Source organism: Coffea arabica, chromosome 2e (assembly GCF_036785885.1).
Source record: "Coffea arabica cultivar ET-39 chromosome 2e, Coffea Arabica ET-39 HiFi, whole genome shotgun sequence".
Taxonomy (NCBI): Eukaryota; Viridiplantae; Streptophyta; class Magnoliopsida; order Gentianales; family Rubiaceae; genus Coffea; species Coffea arabica.
This window is the reverse complement of record NC_092313.1, coordinates 47910903-47929039: the sequence shown is the minus strand read 5'-3', so window position 1 is coordinate 47929039 and position 18137 is coordinate 47910903. Positions and strand designations below refer to the sequence as shown.

The 18137-nt window shown below is 36.2% G+C and overlaps 1 protein-coding gene across 2 annotated transcripts; it reads left to right on the top strand.

Annotated features, from left to right (window-relative positions):
* The first annotated feature begins 266 nt into the window (after window positions 1-266).
* Window positions 267-17848, top strand: LOC113732539 (flowering time control protein FY). 2 transcript variants are annotated; one of them, XM_027258367.2, is made up of 18 exons: window positions 267-775; window positions 1932-2023; window positions 3208-3276; window positions 3580-3684; window positions 7043-7138; window positions 7228-7310; window positions 7402-7473; window positions 7585-7682; window positions 8247-8306; window positions 8402-8462; window positions 8544-8631; window positions 8745-8808; window positions 10183-10261; window positions 12425-12514; window positions 13611-13687; window positions 13992-14503; window positions 15088-15333; window positions 17547-17848. In XM_027258367.2, exons 1-18 carry the CDS (start codon window positions 439-441, stop codon window positions 17661-17663), a joined length of 2346 nt encoding a protein of 781 aa, XP_027114168.2. In that variant the 5' UTR covers window positions 267-438; the 3' UTR covers window positions 17664-17848. The 2 variants fall into 2 exon arrangements, with proteins under 2 accessions (XP_027114168.2, XP_027114167.2); XM_027258366.2 differs by having other exon boundaries at window positions 13989-14503.
* Window positions 17849-18137: the final 289 nt, after the last annotated feature.

Sequence of the window (18137 nt, the reverse complement as noted above, 5' to 3'; positions counted from 1 at the left end):
ACGGGTACAAAACTAGTTTTATAATAAGTTCCTTTATCAACATTATGTTTAAGTTTAACTCATTTACATTTTCCACATCACAAAATTATGAAACTAAAAATTAACACAAGTCATAGTCCTTATCCATAATTTTTCAAATTAATAATCCTTATGGGACCGGTGTGGGATGGGAGAGGTGAAACAAATTTCCTCGAGTCATAGTCCTTATCCATAATTTAAAATTTTCACAACTCCTTTTAAGTCCTGTAAAACCCTACACGCCATAAAAACGCCAAAATAAACACTTTTCCCGCTAATTTACACCTTACTCTCACCGGAAAGATCAAATCAACGGATTCTAGTTCTATTACCTCTCCATCTCTCTCTAAAAATTCACCAAAATAAAGCCCTAATTTTCTGACATCCAATTCGTTGCAAATCTTTAATTTTTGTTTTGCAATGATGTACGGCGGAGATCCTCATCATCAACCGCCGCAGCAGCACCACCAGCACCCACCGGGTCCGCCGATGCCACAGGGTCCACCACAGCAGCTGCCGCATCAAATGCACCACCAGTACCCGCCCCACAACCGCCACCAGCCACAACCACCACAAGGCGTGGACTTTCCTAGGGCTCCACCACCGCAGCAGCAGCAGCTCCCGGGTCCACCTCCCATGATGCGCCAGCCCTCCGCTTCTTCCACCACTCTCAATGCTCCTCAGCCTCATCCTGCTGACTATCACCATCCCATAGCTCAGCCTCCTCCTAGTCTTCATCCTCACCCCCCTTACGATTGTGAGTATTCTCCTAAATTTCAATGACATGAACTTTATAAGTTTTTTTTCCCTTTCCTTCTTGGTTTTTTTTAAATGCTTCACTTTTTTCGTTTGTTTGTGTAATGTGATTTATTCTGTCTGTTCATTCAAACTAGTGTGGTTGGCAGTTTTAGTGGTACTTGTGGTCAGTACTGTTTTTACCTTTATTGGGGGAAGGCTGTTTAGATTTTTTCCAAGCCTGGTGTGCAAGAAAACTAGAACGAATTGAACATAGGGCGAATTGAAGATTCTGATCTTATCTATGTTGAATGGGCATAAAGATGTTTGATGTATTGATTACTATTTTATGTTATCCAACTTATACTGTGTAAACATACAGGCACATACACATATGAAGAATTTCTCAAAATTTATGTGGTTATGGTTACATGCTATGAAAGGCAAGTTGTCCCCACTCGAACCCCTCCATGAGAATAAATAACAATAACACCATGAAGCAATTTAAACATGGAGGCATCAATTACTTGAGTAAAAGCAATCATCTTTGCTTAGTATGGCGGAGAAAAATGGGGATACATATAGATGCCTTTGACTTAATTGCAGAGAAATCTATGCACCCACATATGCAAGTATGTATTCTGCTTATGCTTCCTTCAGCTCTTGCAGAACTTAGCCAATTCTAACTCCAATGTTTTAGAAGTTTGAAGAATGCTTATTTTTTTAATTTAAAACCAGTAAAGTGCTCGTGCAATAAAATGTTCTAGGTCATTTGAAGCCTAAGTGGTCAGTCTTGAATGTACTCCAGCTGGTAATAGTGTGTGAGAAAGTGGAAATGTCAGAGTAAAACTGTGAATGTTTTGTAGGAGGATAGATAACTATGATGTTTATGAATGTCAAAATTATCCAACTGAAATTTAGTTCGAAATTGGACTTATGAATATCTTAGTAGACTTCTACTCTATTGTTTATTACACCATGATGTGTCTGTAGAAAGCACGGGCATCTGAGGCTAGTCACATAAAGAATATTTGCTTTCCTTATACTGGTTTTATGTTTCTATGGTTTATTCAAATGTAGTAATCTACTTGTATTTACTACTGGAGTAATTTACTCGTTTAGAAATTTTAAACTTCTTAAGACTAGTTCTTTTGCTTTGTTTCCCTTTAAACTTGCAGCTCATGGTGACAGCTTTGCTGCTAAAAGAATGAGAAAGATTGGGCAAAGAAGAACAGTAGATTATACCAGCACTGTTGTACGATTTATGCAGGTAATACTGAACGCAATTACATATATATATATATATATATATATATATATATATATATATATATATATATATATAGACGCATAACATAAATTTGGTATATTTCTGTCAAATATTCATCTTATTAGAACTAACAGATTAAAACATCCATGAATTATTGTTATTGGGCTGTTTGATGTCAATCTTAGTCTTGCTTATTTCTTATTTGCTGGAGAGTTGCCTCATGTATCAAGTGTTCCAGTTTACTATTGTTCCATTTTTGGTAACATAGTGAAGGGCAATGCATTAGTAATGATACATGGGGTGGAGGTGATCGGTATTGCAGTTTCTTATACTTCTGGTTCCACTATCAAAATGCAGTCTCTGTTCTAGATGCTTCTTTGGTGAGCTGGGAAAGGAGATAAAACAATTCTTTAGGTCTGGTGGCTGACTTTAGCACTTGGGTTGAAGTTGTAGTTAACAAAGCCTTAATGGGATGCTTTTAAGCATATATATATATCCTGGTTTCAGAAAAAGCCAGAGCATGTGGCTTTGTATTACTGGTGATCAATATATGTTCAAAGGAGGCTTCCCAAGTCTTCAGCCTTTCCAGTTTAAAATGGAAATGCAGAATCAAACTTCAATACCCTCTGGTTTTCGAGCTACTCATATATTAATCCTGAAGCTTATCATTACTTGGTCCTTGATTCTCCAAAAATAACTAAAAAAAAATATATGTATATTTTCAGTCTTTCAGTCTCATAGGTAGAGTGGGTAATGGCTTATTACTGAACTACAACTTGGGAATACACATTGGTCTAAGTTGCTTGGCTTAAAACTTCTAAGAGAAAGAGTGATTTCATTTACTAAATTCAATCTTTAGGCCTTCGTGCTTTTATTTTGTTTTGGAATTGGTTTTAAATCTGCTTTTATGATTTTTGAGTGTTCTTCTACTTCTTGTTTGCTTTCTATGGTGGCTTATTTTGTGGTTGGAAAAAGGTTTAGATGTATTTTCAGAGAAGCATAATTAGCACTGGTGCTGTGTTTTACCAATTGTACAACTCTGGAAGTAGTGAGACATGGTCTTATACTTTTAATCCCAAGTTCAATTACCTTGACTGGCAGCAGCAAACTTCTCTTCATTTTGAGTGTGCTTTTTTTTCTTTTTGAGTGAAAATATGACCTGATAAATTCATGTTTTTATGTAGATTCGCATGTGGCAGCGTGATTCAAGAGATAGGACAGTCTTACAACCTACACCAGCTGCAGCAGTTGATGTCAGTTTGCACAATCTATATCGTGACGTTTAGATTTCTTTTCATTTTGTAAAGCGACTAAGTTAGTTACAAATGGTGTCTTTTCAGATCAATGAGATTTGATTAATGTATTTACCCTCTTTCTTCACCTCTGTTCTTGCTTTAGTCTATCCTTGACAAAAATACAAAGTTTCTTTCTCTAGTCGATTATTATTATTATTTTTCGAACTTTGGATTTGTATAGTGAGACTAATTGTTTTGTCTTTCATTCGTGCAAATTTTTCAGAGTGCTTATTTAGATGATCCATCTTATTATTAATGCAGATGTTGCCAACTGCTGCTTATTTAGATAATCCATCCACTAGTTTTGCGGCAAAGTTTGTACATACTTCTCTAAACAAAAATCGTTGTTCAATTAATCGCGTCCTGGTAAGTTGAAACAAGTCTGTTTTCATTCTTGTTCTTCCTTTGCTCCAATTCTCTTTATTTTTTAGTTTAAATAATCTGACTGATTAGTTGGAGAATATTATGTGCTTTTATTTATTTATTTTTGGTCAGGACATTTCTAAGTCTTTCCTTTAAATGTTAGTGATGCTTGATGAATCATTGGACTTCATATCCAAGTTTCCTAGTTTGAGCCTGAGAAAAAAAAAATTGAGAACAGCCTCTCTATGTCGTTATCAGTAGGCAACACTAGAACTATGGAAGAGCATTTGAAATTTTTGAGATGCAATTGCACAAATTCCCAAAACTGTTGTTGTCATCTCTGTCTCTGTCTCTGTCTGTCTGTCTGTCCCTCTCTAATTTTTTGATTCATTTTAGGTTCATTGAGATAGAGATAGAACATTTTATTAATGCATTCTTTTGAGAGGGTGTTGAATTTTCATTGATGAGGATAGTTTTCTGTGGTACATGGCTTGCACCTAGGGTTTTGCAACTTTTTGAAATTTTCTTTAAAGTGTGATTGTCAGTGGTACGTAGGGATTTGTAACTCAAAAGGTCTTCCTTCACGGGATGATTTTGGTAGCTGCCTTTGACAATTTGTCTATCTTGCCCCTTTTCTACCATTAGTTTGTGTATTTTTTCAGAATTGCCCCCTTTCGGGATTTTTTTTGTTTCATGTGGGGAGAGGGAGAGGGGGGGAGAGAGAGAGAGGGAAGGAGGGGGAGAGAGGGAGAATTGTATTTGACAATGTCATAGCTGAGTAAACAATGAGAAAGCGCATTACTGTCTCCTGATTTTCATTTAACAAGGGAATGCAGAGAAACTTAAAGATATAGCTTTAAGTAAGGAGAAATAAATGCTGACAAGGCACTAGGAGGTAAATGTTGAACATTTTGTAGAATTTGGCCATTATAAAGCTCACTCCACCAATGGGGCTGAACCATTGAAGAGGTCAGGAACATCAAGAACATAGATACAACTGAAGTAAAACAAAAAATTAATGACACAAAATTACAGAATTTTACCCAAAGAAAATGTGTCAATTAATCATGTGCCCGCGTCTTCCTCTTGCTGAATCTTAGTATTATACGCATCCAAGAAAAAGGAAAGTAGTGACAGAATTTTTTACCTTTGAAATTGGCTTTCATTGTATCCTTGGTGCATTATGGAAGCTCATTGTACTTCCGAGTTAAAGAATCCACTCTGCATAGTGTTCTACAGGATCAATTGAAAAAATTCAGTTTGATTTTCAGTAAAGTGGTGAGTTGGTGACCTCAAAACGTGGTTAGGATATACTTAATAAAAATTTTGTACGTGCTTGATGTAAAAGGTTAATATTTTAAGGCTATAGTGAAGCTTAATCACGAGAAAGCCACCCAAAGACCTATTGTGGAGGTACAGAACTTGTAATTCCTTGTTAGCTTAATTTGTGTGATCCCATTCATATGCCATTTCTAAGCATGAATGCTCTTTTTGGATTTAGAATGATCTTTCTTTTTACAAGTTCTTGGTTACTGATTGGACAGATTATGCTGATGCAGCTGATCTAGTTGTGTGCTTTTCTGCTGGCTGAGCTGCACCTCTTCCCTGTTTGTACAGTTAGATTTACGATAAATTGGGCAATTACTTGATAAACAACTTTTAGAATGTGATCTAGTATCAGAGCTGCAACCAAAGTTGACTTTGAAAGCCAACTCCCCCCTTATCTGTCTCCTGTTGGGATGAAGCCTAAATGATTTTGTTCAGGCAGACCAGTAACAAATGCATTTTGCTCGACTACATTTAGACATCTATGTGTTGAAATGGTGTCTGGTTTGAATTGCATGTGTGTTGAATTTGTCCATGTTTAGTCTTCTGAGCTATAAAAACCTATTACCCAACTCTATACTCAGGTGGGTAGCTAATAGGCTTGTTCTAGTGATTGTGGAGAGAAAAACTAGGAACCTTATCTTGGGATTTGGCAGCTAGTTCTGAGATGTAGAAATTAAACTTGAATATCGTTTTAGGCATATTAATGTGCATTGTCTGGGCTGGAACCACTAAAACCAGACCCAGGTTCGAAGACTAATGGGCTCAGATAAAAAATCCTTGTCAAAAACCAAGATGAATCTGAGTACCCTATGATGCCCATGGTTATTAATATGTTGTTCAATATGTTAAAACCATGAATGTGTATTGAGTTTAATTTCAACACAGATCTAATAGAGCATAACGAGGTGTATTTTGAGTTACATTTATTAATTCATAGAGTAAGATTAATTCTTCCAATGCATAAGCAGAGCTGTTAAGTATATTCACCTAATGGGTCTTGGTGGTATTTAGGTCCGGATTCTATAGACCCAGACCCAGATCCATAATTCTCTTGCTGGGTCTATATCTGGGCCTTAAAGGTGAACTCATGCCCACAAAAACATGACGGGCTTGGGCAAAATCATTCCCATTGACATGTTTACTCATCTGGAGGTATAATTTCAGTTCTAGTCCCTTAAGTTTGGTGTGGGTCATAATTTATCCGTCGTATTGTCGTGTTTGGTATGAGTCAGGTTCTTGTGTTTTGGCCTTACCTTTTTGGATGGTCCTTTTCTCACTCCACAAAATGCCCTTACAATCCACCCCGTTTTTTATTTCTTCCTAGAAAAAATTACCCTTTCCATGTTATTGCCAAACACTAGCATGGGCTCCAGCAATACCCATCTGTTTTCAGATTACCACAGATGGTGGCTACTTTATTCCCAATTGGCAGTCTACAGCAATGGCTGCTCATTTGCATCCTCAACCTTGACCAAGAATACAAATTTGTGCCTATTGTATGAGGATATATTAGGGACTGAAACGGCCAAAAACAGCATACAGGGAAAATAATGTTAAACTACGCGAAAGCTCAACAAATTAAATTGCAATCCTCCCGGTATCAAAATTCTTTCTTTTTATATCTAATTATTAACCTTATTCTCGCTAACTAGTATTTGGCAGCAATTGGTTGTGCCAAGTGATTACAGGTACACTGAGGTGTTGGGGGAAGAAGTACAGGATTACCAGAAAGCTTTTATATAAGCTACTCTTTAAAGAGGAGCTGTGAAAGGAAAATCCTTTATGGCTATATAAAATAACAATTTAGTCATCAAAGAAATTTGATGTGTAACTCTTTTTATTTTTGGCAAGATCAAGTGAAATAATCAACTATTAGTAATGAGTCTTTTGCTTTCTATTTCATATAATAAATGGTTTCTTTTTCTAAATTTTTGGCCAACTGATTCACTATATAAGGAAATTTTCCTGGTTTGCAATTTTTTAGCTTTTCTGCTTTACGCTAATTTGTTTTAGCTCTTATTCTTGTTTAAAGTGGACACCTAGTGGGAGGCGTCTCATCACAGGATCTCAAAGTGGTGAATTTACCCTTTGGAATGGGCAGTCATTTAACTTTGAAATGATATTACAGGTGTCAAATTCTAATCCGTGCTGTTTTTTTGTTATTCCAATTGGAAAAGAATCCATCAGTTACTCAGTGGAAAGTTGGTTACCTTGTAGGCCCATGATCAAGCGGTCAGGTCTATGGTGTGGAGTTATAATGATAACTGGATGGTCACTGGTGATGATGGAGGCGCTATTAAGTACGTTATGTTTAGGATAGTTTATACTATATTATATGCTATTCTTTTTGGCAATGCAATTGTGTCTAAGCTTCAGTTTACTTGATGGTAGGTATTGGCAAAACAACATGAACAATGTCAAGGCCAACAAATCTGCGCATAAAGAATCAGTCCGTGATTTAAGGTATATAGTACATTGGAGTATGTTCTTGTACACTCTTTTATGTTACGAAAGACTATACGATCTATTATTACAAAGATCTTATTCTTTTGGCATTCAACTTTTCTTCACCAGCTTCTGCAGGACAGATTTGAAATTCTGCTCCTGCTCCGATGACACTACTGTTAAGGTCTGGGACTTTGCTCGGTGTCAAGAAGAGTACTCTCTATCTGGTAATGTCCTCAATTTCTTGGCAGCTTTGAGATTGTATTGACTTTCACATTTTTTTTTTTGGATTATTGATGCCTTAAATCTCTTCCTTCTTTCCCAATTCCCATGTACTCTTAGGCATATAGTTTCAAGATTAGTTAATTTTATTTTAGAGGCATTTGCCTTCTATTTATTTCGTGAACAAGGATATCTTTCATGCCAAATATCGGCTTTAACAACTTTAGTACTAACAAACACGAACTCCTAGTTTCAAGCCTTTTCTCACTCCTTGTTTATATTATTTGCAATGCCAAATGATTCTAATTATGCTTCCTTGTAAAGTTTGAAATGAATGCAAATGGGTTTGGACTTTGTATGAAGTTATTTTCTCCTTATAATATTATTGACTACTTTATCTTTTTCAGTTCAAACGGTGTTTAAAATACTGGAATCTAATTTGAGATCATTGCTTGTTGATCTTTTTTTTTTTTTGCGGGAGAGACATTTGCATTTATAGTTTCTAAGATGTATAGCTTTTTCATGTGGTAACCTAAGAATCTTGTTTTACATCGGTTAAACTCAGGCAGGCCATGGTTGGGATGTGAAAAGTGTTGACTGGCATCCCACCAAGTCATTGTTAGTTTCTGGTACGTATATTTCATATCTCTAAATTAATCGTTAGAAGCTTTTTAAGTATTTGAGAGAGGTAGCTAGTGATTGTGTTGCATTCTGCTTCTATTAGGTGGAAAAGACAACCTTGTAAAGCTTTGGGATGCAAAGTCTGGGAGAGAGCTTTGTTCATTGTCGGTATATCTTTCTTGTTTTTAGTTGCTGTTTCTCTGATGCCTTACCTCTGATTTATGTTTATTGTCTTGGATTTGCAGTCATGGACATAAGAATACAGTGCTTTGTGTTAAATGGAATCAAAATGGGAACTGGGTCCTTACGTCTTCAAAGGATCAAATTATTAAGGTTGGACAACTCTTATCTTGCTGCTATTGGTTGTCTATAGTCTTATGTTGAATGAGGAAAATAGGGGCACCTGTTTGCACAAAGGTCCTTATTATTTTGTTTTTCATCTACAGCTTTATGACATAAGGGCCATGAAGGAGCTTGACTCTTTTCGTGGGCACCGGAAGGATGTCACAGGTATGCTTGTTAAATGTAGTTATATATATTTCTGAGATAATTCATAGTCTTGGAACAGACATTTGATTGAGATGCTTGATATCTGAATATTGAATCCAATTTTTGTAGAGTAGTTGAGTAGATATGTTGAATTTATGGGGTCTAGGCCATATAAGATAGTTGTTTCTGTTAAATGGTTTTTTTTTTATCTTAATAGCCAAAAAATGTAAGAGTGAAGCACTTAAAATGATAAAAATTCTTGTGTCTGAATGGACTACATTATAGTTTATCGCCGATATGTTTGTCCATTTCATGACACTGTTTAGGTGGCTTCTTGTTCATTATTCATATTTGCAGCAGACTGAACTTATAAAGTTTAAAGCTCTGGAAATCAAGTATGTATATAAAGTGTATACACTGTGTGTTTCTCAATTGACCACCTCTTTTTTCCTTCCAATGATAATTCTTGGCTGGGCAGTTAATCACAGTACTAATTTGTATTTTGTGTTTTATTGGATTAATTGCGCTAAATTCCCTTTGAACATTTGCGGTGGTTGTACTCTGCCACACGCTTTCTTTGAATTGGCACTTTACCCCCACTTTAATGTTTGTTGACAAAAATATCCTCAAAATCCAGTAATATTATTCTTTGTTCTTAATAGGTGCATTGCGAAACAAATTTTAGAAAACAAATTTTAGGCTAGCATTTTTTTTCCCTTTCCTGCGTCTCCAAAGAAAAAAATTGCAAAAACCAAAACCAAGAAAAACATGTCATATTAGCAAAACTGTGAGAAATTAGACCTCCCTTAGTTACTTCAGCAGTCACCAGTCTATCCATGGTCCTACCTTTTATACACAACACCCAGGTGTAGATTGGACCTGAATAAACTATACTTGAATTAAATTAAATATCTTGCTTACATGATTGAAAGAAACAAGATTGTGAGAATTGGGAAACATATGGTACAAATAAATTATAGGTCACGGTAAAAAGAAATTGCATTGGGTATAAAAAACCTTGCATAAACTGATGGAGATGGGGAGCTTGGTGAAAAACATAAGGGAAGGAATAATAAAATTGAAAAAAAGAAAATGGAAAATAAAAGAAATAAGAGAAGGAATATAAATTGAACAGATAAATCTCAGATTGAAAAATAGCATATTGCAGGCATTTTTGTCCAATAACATTGTTTTGGGTGGACATTGCCTATTATAAAAGTGAACACAGGCAAAGTGTAACTTGAGATTAAGCCCTAATTTTATTGCCTTTGTGCTAGTTTCCATTTTGTTATTCCCCTTTGATGTGTTCATTTAGTCTCTTTGCGTGGGTTCAACAATACATGCTTGTATATATTCCTCATAACCTTTTTATTTATTTATTGTTTTGGGTGACAGCATTGGCTTGGCATCCATTTAATGAAGAATATTTTGTTAGTGGGAGTTTCGATGGATCAATATTTCATTGGCTTGTTGGGTAAATACTCTGCTTTCACTTGGTGATTATGAACTCAGTCTTCTGAATTCTTTTTCTCTTCTCAAGTGGATTATCACTGTGATGTCTATTGTCTCCTGCCCATTTCATGCATATTAGTTATCTATTTTATTTGAATTATAAGGTTATCATTTATGCAATTATGCCATGTTCGGAATGCTCTTTGAGCCCCAAAATGTGATAATTGAACATATGTGAGTGTTAAGTTAATGAAAACCTTTATTTGATTTAATACAGAAGTGAAATATGATCTGCTAACAACTGATTTCTTATCCTCATTTGCACTCTAAACCATGGAGTTGAAATTTGAGATATTGATTAGGACAGCATCATCCTTTTAATTTGCCAGTCAAGGTTATTTGCTAGTATCTCAGAGTATAATGATGATTACAGATAGTCCAATTTCTTGGAGCGTTTAGTAAGATAGTTCAGCATATAATCTGAATCTAAGGGCCGAGTACTGATTTAGTACCTTTTCCTTCAAAATTTAGTTCCTTATCTACTCAAAGTTAAGCCAATTTATCTTTATCTTGACAGACTGCCTTTCAATATTGATTGGCAGCATTACAAGCACACCTGGTGGAGCAGAAGTGGACCGGGGGGTGGGGGAACAAAACTTCTGTTGTTGGCTTTTCTGACATAGTAAAAAGATTAGTGTGCTTGAAGTATAGTGCTGTGAGGAGGGTTCAAATGCATACTCCATTTGTTTCAAAAGTAATATTATTGTCTTTGATTGCTTCAATCCATCATCTTTTCCTCTCCTATAGGTTTTTGTACCCCACATGATTGTACGTGATATTTTATCTATCAATTTTAGAAAGTGGAACATCATTCATGTTAATTGATGATTTGCAATCTTGGAAACTGTAGTTGATGGGCCATCTGTTAATGCAACGTGAAGTTTCCAGTAAACTTTTGGCCTTTATTCTTACAAGAGGCCATGACATGTGATGTGAAAAGTTTTGGAGAATTATTAGAGCAGGGATATATAGAGGAACATAAAACAATGGAATATTGTTGCCGTAACTAACACAAAATATCATGTCACTATATGGCATTTTTTAAGTTTTTGTAAGTGCCAAAAGGAGACAACAAAAGTCTAGCAAGTATCTAGTGAGTGCCATTAGAGGAAAATTAAACTCCAGCACTTGTAGTTTTCAGCTATGATGAAAGTTAATAATGGAGTTTAGTTCTGAAATATTTTGTTTTTAAGGAAATTTTGACTGACTCTTAACATCTTCTGTATCTCGTTGATACACATTCTTTTCATGGACATTTGTACTTTTGTTTTGTGGTTTGCTTCCAGTTTCATTTTTTTAAAGATGCTTCCAGTTTCATTTAAGCGGAATCCATTTCCAAACATCTTAATGTTTTAAGGTATTTCGTTAAGATTGCTGTATGTGGCTCTTATAAACTTGTGGTGGCTTTTGATAGCAAGTTGTTATCTGAGGATATCATTTGGCTGGTGGATTGGTGGATGAAAAAGGATCCTCTGGTTTGGGTGTTGGGTAGTTTATGACTATTGGACAGGGATGTTCCTCTCATGATTATAATGGATTAAGGGCTGGGGTGCCAAGGGGTGGGTGGGGTAGGTGGGCTTGGGTGGTTTTTGACAATTTGGATCTTCTCCAATGACAATGGGTAAAGGACCAGCTCCTTGGAGTCTCAATAGAAGGAAAGTCATCTGTAGATGGCTATTTTTTGGGAAAGGAAGAACTGCTTGGCAATGATTAAGCTAAGTTGGGTTGTTGGACTCCATAGTAGTCAGCTGGGGAAAATGGTTGATGTGGTTTGATCTATAAATGTCAGAACAACTTGCATGGATACTGGACCATATTTTTCTTGCTAATTATAGTTATTTAACGTGACGGTAGGTTGTCAGTGGTAAAGAGAACATAAAAGTTTTGGAATCGTTATAACATCCTTTTACATAAAATTATGACTGAAATTTCGCTTACTGCTATTGTGGAGGCTATTAAATGGAAAAAGGGCACTGATAGATAAAATTAATTGGACATTATTGCTTCCTGCTAGTTTTCAATTTTACTTATAATGTAACTTTAAGCAGTTGCTGTCAGTTGATGTGATCTTTGTCTGTTGACCACTTTCTCTTCCTTGCAATCACTGAATATTTTCCTTTTGCAGGCATGAAACTCCTCAGGTTGAAATATCAAATGCACATGATAATAGCGTCTGGGACCTTGCTTGGCATCCTATTGGATATCTCCTCTGCAGGTAGGAATTCTGTAAAACTTTTCTTTATTGTTTGGAACTCTTCTCTCTCTGTAATTTTTTTTATTAGCTTATTTTAATGTTTTACAAGACTTTTAACTCCATAAATTTTTTTCCTTCCTTTTTTACCCTTTTAAAGCTATTGTTGAATATAACTGCTGACAGTATATTTCCTTGTCTGCATGTTGTTTCTGGCCTTGGGGTTTCCTTATTAGATTGCCCTGCTTTCTAGTCTTTTGTTCCATATTTTCTATTTAGGGCATGTTCTCAAGACCTTTAAACGAGCTATAAGCTGCTTTTAAAACTGAAAACCAAGTTAATTTTAAAAATTTGATGAAAAAATTGAAAACGTGCATTTTTTTTTTAATTTTGTATGAAGTTAAAACCTATTTTCATTAGCCAGCTCAAGCACTGCTTATTTAAACAGTTTTGTATCTTATAGATGTGAACAAGCCTTTTTGGGGGATGGTGGGGGAACTTCTAAATGTCTGGCCTTAGTAGTTGCTTATTGGAGCCAACGGATGTACGGCCATGAGGGCATGGAGGCTTTCAAGAGTGCAACTAAAAAGTGTCTGTTTCAATGCCTTTGATTGATAAATCCTTGTCACTTTGCATGCATGAGCGCCGATCCAGTGTGTCAAAAACACTGGTCTCAATTGTCGCCTACTCTGGAGTTGTTATATCTTGTATTGAGACTTGGTGTTTTGAACTTATGATTTGGGCTGCAAACTGTTGTGTCTGTAACCATGATTTTAGTTACCTGTTGTTGAATTTGATAGAAACAGTTGAAAACTACAGTGCTGTGGAAATATGGCTTTTTGCTGCATCCTTGAAATTTTCTGACCCCTTCATTTTTTCGAAGTTCGATAAGATTTGCTAGCTTTCTTGTTTTATCTCATGGAACCTTCCCTGTCCTGGAGGTTGATGCTTTACTTTTATCCTTCCTGTGCGTTGGACATTAAAATTTGCAACCATCATCCCCTGCCCCCTTTTTTTTTTTTTTGGTTTTTTGGAGGAAGACCATCTTTCTTTCAACTGCCTGACTGTACCAGCTTAGTTCATTTGATTTACGATTCAATTTCATTGATTGTTAATGCAGTGGTAGTAATGATCACACTACAAAGTTCTGGTGCAGAAATAGGCCTGGAGATACTGCTCGTGAGAAATTTAATACAGGTCATTTTAATTACTAAACCTGATTAAGTTGTTTCTGGTTTGTGGCATGACGTGGTGGTTTAGCCTGGCTACATTGCTCCAGTTTGGAGCTGTAGACTCTTATGGATGCAAGAAATTGGCCTATTTTTGTTTTTATTTTCTTGGAAAGTCCTTACTTTCATGATATTAGTCCCAACTCCCAGGGCCATTTGAACTGTTCTTTAAATACCCTGCATCTAAATGCCACTTTCTAAAGTCTGCTTAAGAGGCGAGATATATATGGAACATAACTATTATGTCACGTAATGTTTTGTATTTTTAGCAGGTTTTGGTGAGCAGAACAGTGCTATTGGTGGTCGCATGCCTGGCAATTTTCCTGGACATGAGGCTCCAATGACTCCTGGACCATTTGCATCTGGATTGACACGGAATGAGGGAACAATCCCGGGAATTGGTGTTGCTATGCCTCTCTCTGTTCCATCTCTTGATTCATCTGCTCAGGCAGATCAGAAGCCACCTACATCAATATCGACACCTTTAGGAGCTCCTCCTCTTCCACCTGGTCCTCATCCATCTCTCCTTTCATCCAATCAGCAGCAAGCTTATCAACAAAATGCTCAGCTAGTGCAGCAGCATCAACAAATGGCACAGCAAATATCCCTGCCTGTGCCACCCCCAAATATGCCACAGTTACAGCCTTCAGCACATCAACCTTTGCTACCACATCCTCATTTAGCTCGTCCTCCTCCCCAGCTACAACCCCTTAATACACCTTCAAGCATGCCATCTTCTATGCCAGGATCTCTACCCATTCCAGGGCCTATTGGTGGTCCAATGGTACTATTTTTAAGCTTTTGCTTATTGACTAATGAGAATGATTTTCAATTGTTTTCACATGAAATCTTGTTTTGCTTCCTCATGATCACCCTTTGGCATTGAGTTTTTCTTGTTTGTTGTTTTTGTAATATAGTAAGCACTTGTGAGCATGTTGAAAAGCCTAATGCATTTTCAGAATAAGATTTATTTTCCTTTTAAATTGCTTCTTGGAAAATCATGCAACTCTTAAATACTGCTGCAAGATTTTCATTCAGAAAAGTACTTGAAACAATAAAACTCATCCATTGAAATCACAAAATTTACAACATATTGAGGGCACCAATAAAATTTGAGATCAGGAAGGGCGTTTTATTCTTGCAACTATACGTACAAGAGAAGAGAAAGGAAAAGGATTTTTTATTTTGGGATAAATGGAAGAAATGTCTTTTGCAATGTATTTCACTTGATTGCAAATGAAAGGAGATCTCTTAATTTCATACTAGGGTAGGAGAAGAAGAGAAGACATGACAATGGGTGGTGTGGAGGAATGTTTGTTAAACAAGAGGAAGTTTTATCCTGTTCTAATTGGTAGTTTCTTTCTTCAGGGGATGCAAGGAAATATGAATCAGATGGTGCCTCCAATGCCACAGGGCCACTTTATGGGCATGAACGCCATGCCTTCTGGATCTGGACTACCAGGCAATATACCACCTGGTGGTATTCCAAATGGATTATTGAACATGCAAGGCCCTTCAAATGCAAGTGGCAGCCAAATGTTTCAACCAGGAGGGGGTTTTAACAGGCCACAGACTGGGCAAATGCAAATGATGCCAGGGCTTAATCCCTACCAGGTAAGAAGCATTTATTCTTATATAAAATTGTACTTTCCTATGCTTTTCATAGATTGTCCACCATGGTTATTAAAAATAATCTGTCATTCTACCCTCATTTGGTGATTTTCGATGTTTTACGACAAAATTGGTTACAATCTGGTTAACCTTGAGCATCTAGCTTGTTAAAGAAATCTGTAAAATCAACATTGATTCATTCTCTCGAGTCAAGATGTGGATGATTACTTTTTTAATTCTTGTTTTTGTTCAAGTGCCTTCCAGTCAAAGAGATTAATTCTTCTTCATGACTAGCCTCAGTTTCCTCCATGGCTAAATGATCTTGGTTGCCCTGTGGTAGTTCTGACCGAAACAACCATCTTGTTTATTGCTGATAATGTTGGACTGCCCATACCTATTCCTCTGCTGACGCCTCATATCTGCTGTCTCTCTGCTTTTGCTGGCTGTGTTCTTCTTTTGAAACCTCTAATTATACTACCTGAAATAAATACAGAATATGCTGGATACCCTTGAGGTGATTTTAATTTGGTATAGGTACTTGTAAAGGATTAGCAAGTACGAAGAAATTGGCAGTAAAAACAGCAGATTAGCAGTAGAAGCTTTATAAAGATGTTGGAACAAGCCTTATAATAATTATTAAGGAAGCTGAACAAAATGCAGAGCATATTAATAGTGGTAGAAAACTGGAATCAAATGATGCTCTCTCTGAACTGACTAAGATGTAAATGTTCAATGGGAATTGAGTAAGTTGGTTTTTAGATGTACACTTGTAGATGTTCTTATTTTGTTCATGTAGAAGTAATAATTTTCCAAGGCTGGTTGACCTGAATGAGATATTGCCCAGTTGACTTGTATCTTAAAAAAAATTGCTGAATGTCTGTTCCCTTAGGTTAGTCTGACCTGACACTTTAGCCTGCCCCTTGATAGCAGAGGCACACTTTATGTATAGACACCTGATCTTCCCTGTCAGATTTCTTCCCTGTTTCTGACAGTGAAGAGCAGCTTCCAAAGTCAGCGGTGGTGATTATGCATTCTTGGCACTGCTTACTTTCTCGTCTTCTCTGTAGATGAGATATCCCAAGTTATACTTATTGTGTAACATCATTTGTTTTTGGATTGTTTTAAAAAGTTTTGCTTTGGTGTTGCATTAGTAATTGTCAGTATGGTGCGTGTTTAAACTTTTTTCACTGAAGGAACATGGTCTTATTTAAAATTTTTTTGTGCAACAGTAATGGTTAAGTGCAGGGCAGGAAATATGAATGGATGTTAGTGTCACCTTAAATACTAAGGTTTTGCAACATCAAGCTCCCTCCTATGTCTTTCGAAAGCCAGAGGCCTCCCCTCTAATTTCATTTGTAAATAAGGACCTTCCAGATCATTAGTCTTGAGTTTACCATGAAATGGTCAAATTATGTTCCAAAAATTGATTATGGACATCTATATGGCATGTACACATATTAATCTCTTCATGGACATGGTATGAGAGTGTGTTTGATGCATTTTCGTGTATCTATGTGCATATATGAGTAATATTTTAATAGCGTAATTTACTGATATTTCTTTCAGATTTTTTTATTATCATGACAACTTTGCTTAGATTCATACTAATTGGACCGTGCTCCGTCTAATTTTGTATCCTTGTTAACCCTTACTATGAGCAGAGAAAGGATGTGATGGTCGAGGTCAGCATAATCTACTACCCTAAAAGGCAACATAAAGATAACATAGAATAATGGCACAAACAAAAAATCATGTAGCCTCGCTGTTATAATCAACTTTTTCAGCCATTTATATATGAGCTTGATAGGATGGTGAATTAGAGCCATAAACTTGAATTCAATCTCAAACCTGTTTGCCTGTAATTATGTTGATCCCTTCTGGCTCAAGATTGGACTATTTAATTTAGGAAGAGATGATTTTGCAGAAATAGACTATGTTACTAATTAAAAGGGTAATTTTATTGTTACTAATCGCATCCAGCGGTAAGCAACTCAGTTAACTTCCATGCTTGTCAAGAATCAACAAACTTGCCATTGATTAGTCTAACAATTATGTGAACAATAATTTTGGGGGTTCTGCATATGTTTGGGTCTGTAGTATCACGTGTAAATTATGCAGATTAATTTGTTTTCATTAAATCTTAAGCATGATGTCAGCAATTTTCTTGGGATTAGTTCATTGAAACTAACATTACCTTTTTGGTCTTTGTGCTGCAGCCTGGGAACCCGAATCCTCCTGCCATGGGAAGCTTGCCATCAAATTTTGGTCTAATATCTGGGATGCCACCACCGCTGCCACCTGGTCCGCCACCACATAATCAAACACATAAGTAGGCCATTGTTGTATATTAGAATAGACATAGCGTTCGACTGGAGGAAAATGCTCTCATATCTGTGTCTCATACAATTTGTTGTATGATTTTCTGAAATTTTTGTCTTTGAAATGTTTTTGAGATACCATATTGTCTTTTTTGCTTAGTTAAGAAAGTAGTAAAGTACTTCGTAGGCTTTAAGTTGTACTATTTTGTTAAACAAAATTTTTTGAGTATTACCATCGCATCACCTCTTCAGTAACAAAATGTTGTGAAATGCATTCATACCTGAGAAACTGAGCCAAAGAAAATGCAATGTAGATTTTATTCTTCGATGGTTACCCTTATACCCATGAATTTGTTCTAAATTTGGACTCCTTGGTGTAGACTCCTGATTTCCAATAAGTTAATATAGATTTCACACTACAACTTGTTAGAGGATAATCAAGGCAAAACCATAATACTAGTGACCGCCAAAGGGAAATAAGAGGAAAAG

Bases quoted from the DNA above. Each gene is read 5' to 3' on its own strand.
- LOC113732539 (XM_027258366.2), top strand. From the start codon at position 439: ATGATGTACGGCGGAGATCCTCATCATCAACCGCCGCAGCAGCACCAC. The intron at 776-1,931 runs GTGAGTATTCTC...TTAAACTTGCAG, and splicing joins TCCTCACCCCCCTTACGATT to CTCATGGTGACAGCTTTGCT. The intron at 8,307-8,401 runs GTACGTATATTT...TGCTTCTATTAG, and splicing joins CAAGTCATTGTTAGTTTCTG to GTGGAAAAGACAACCTTGTA.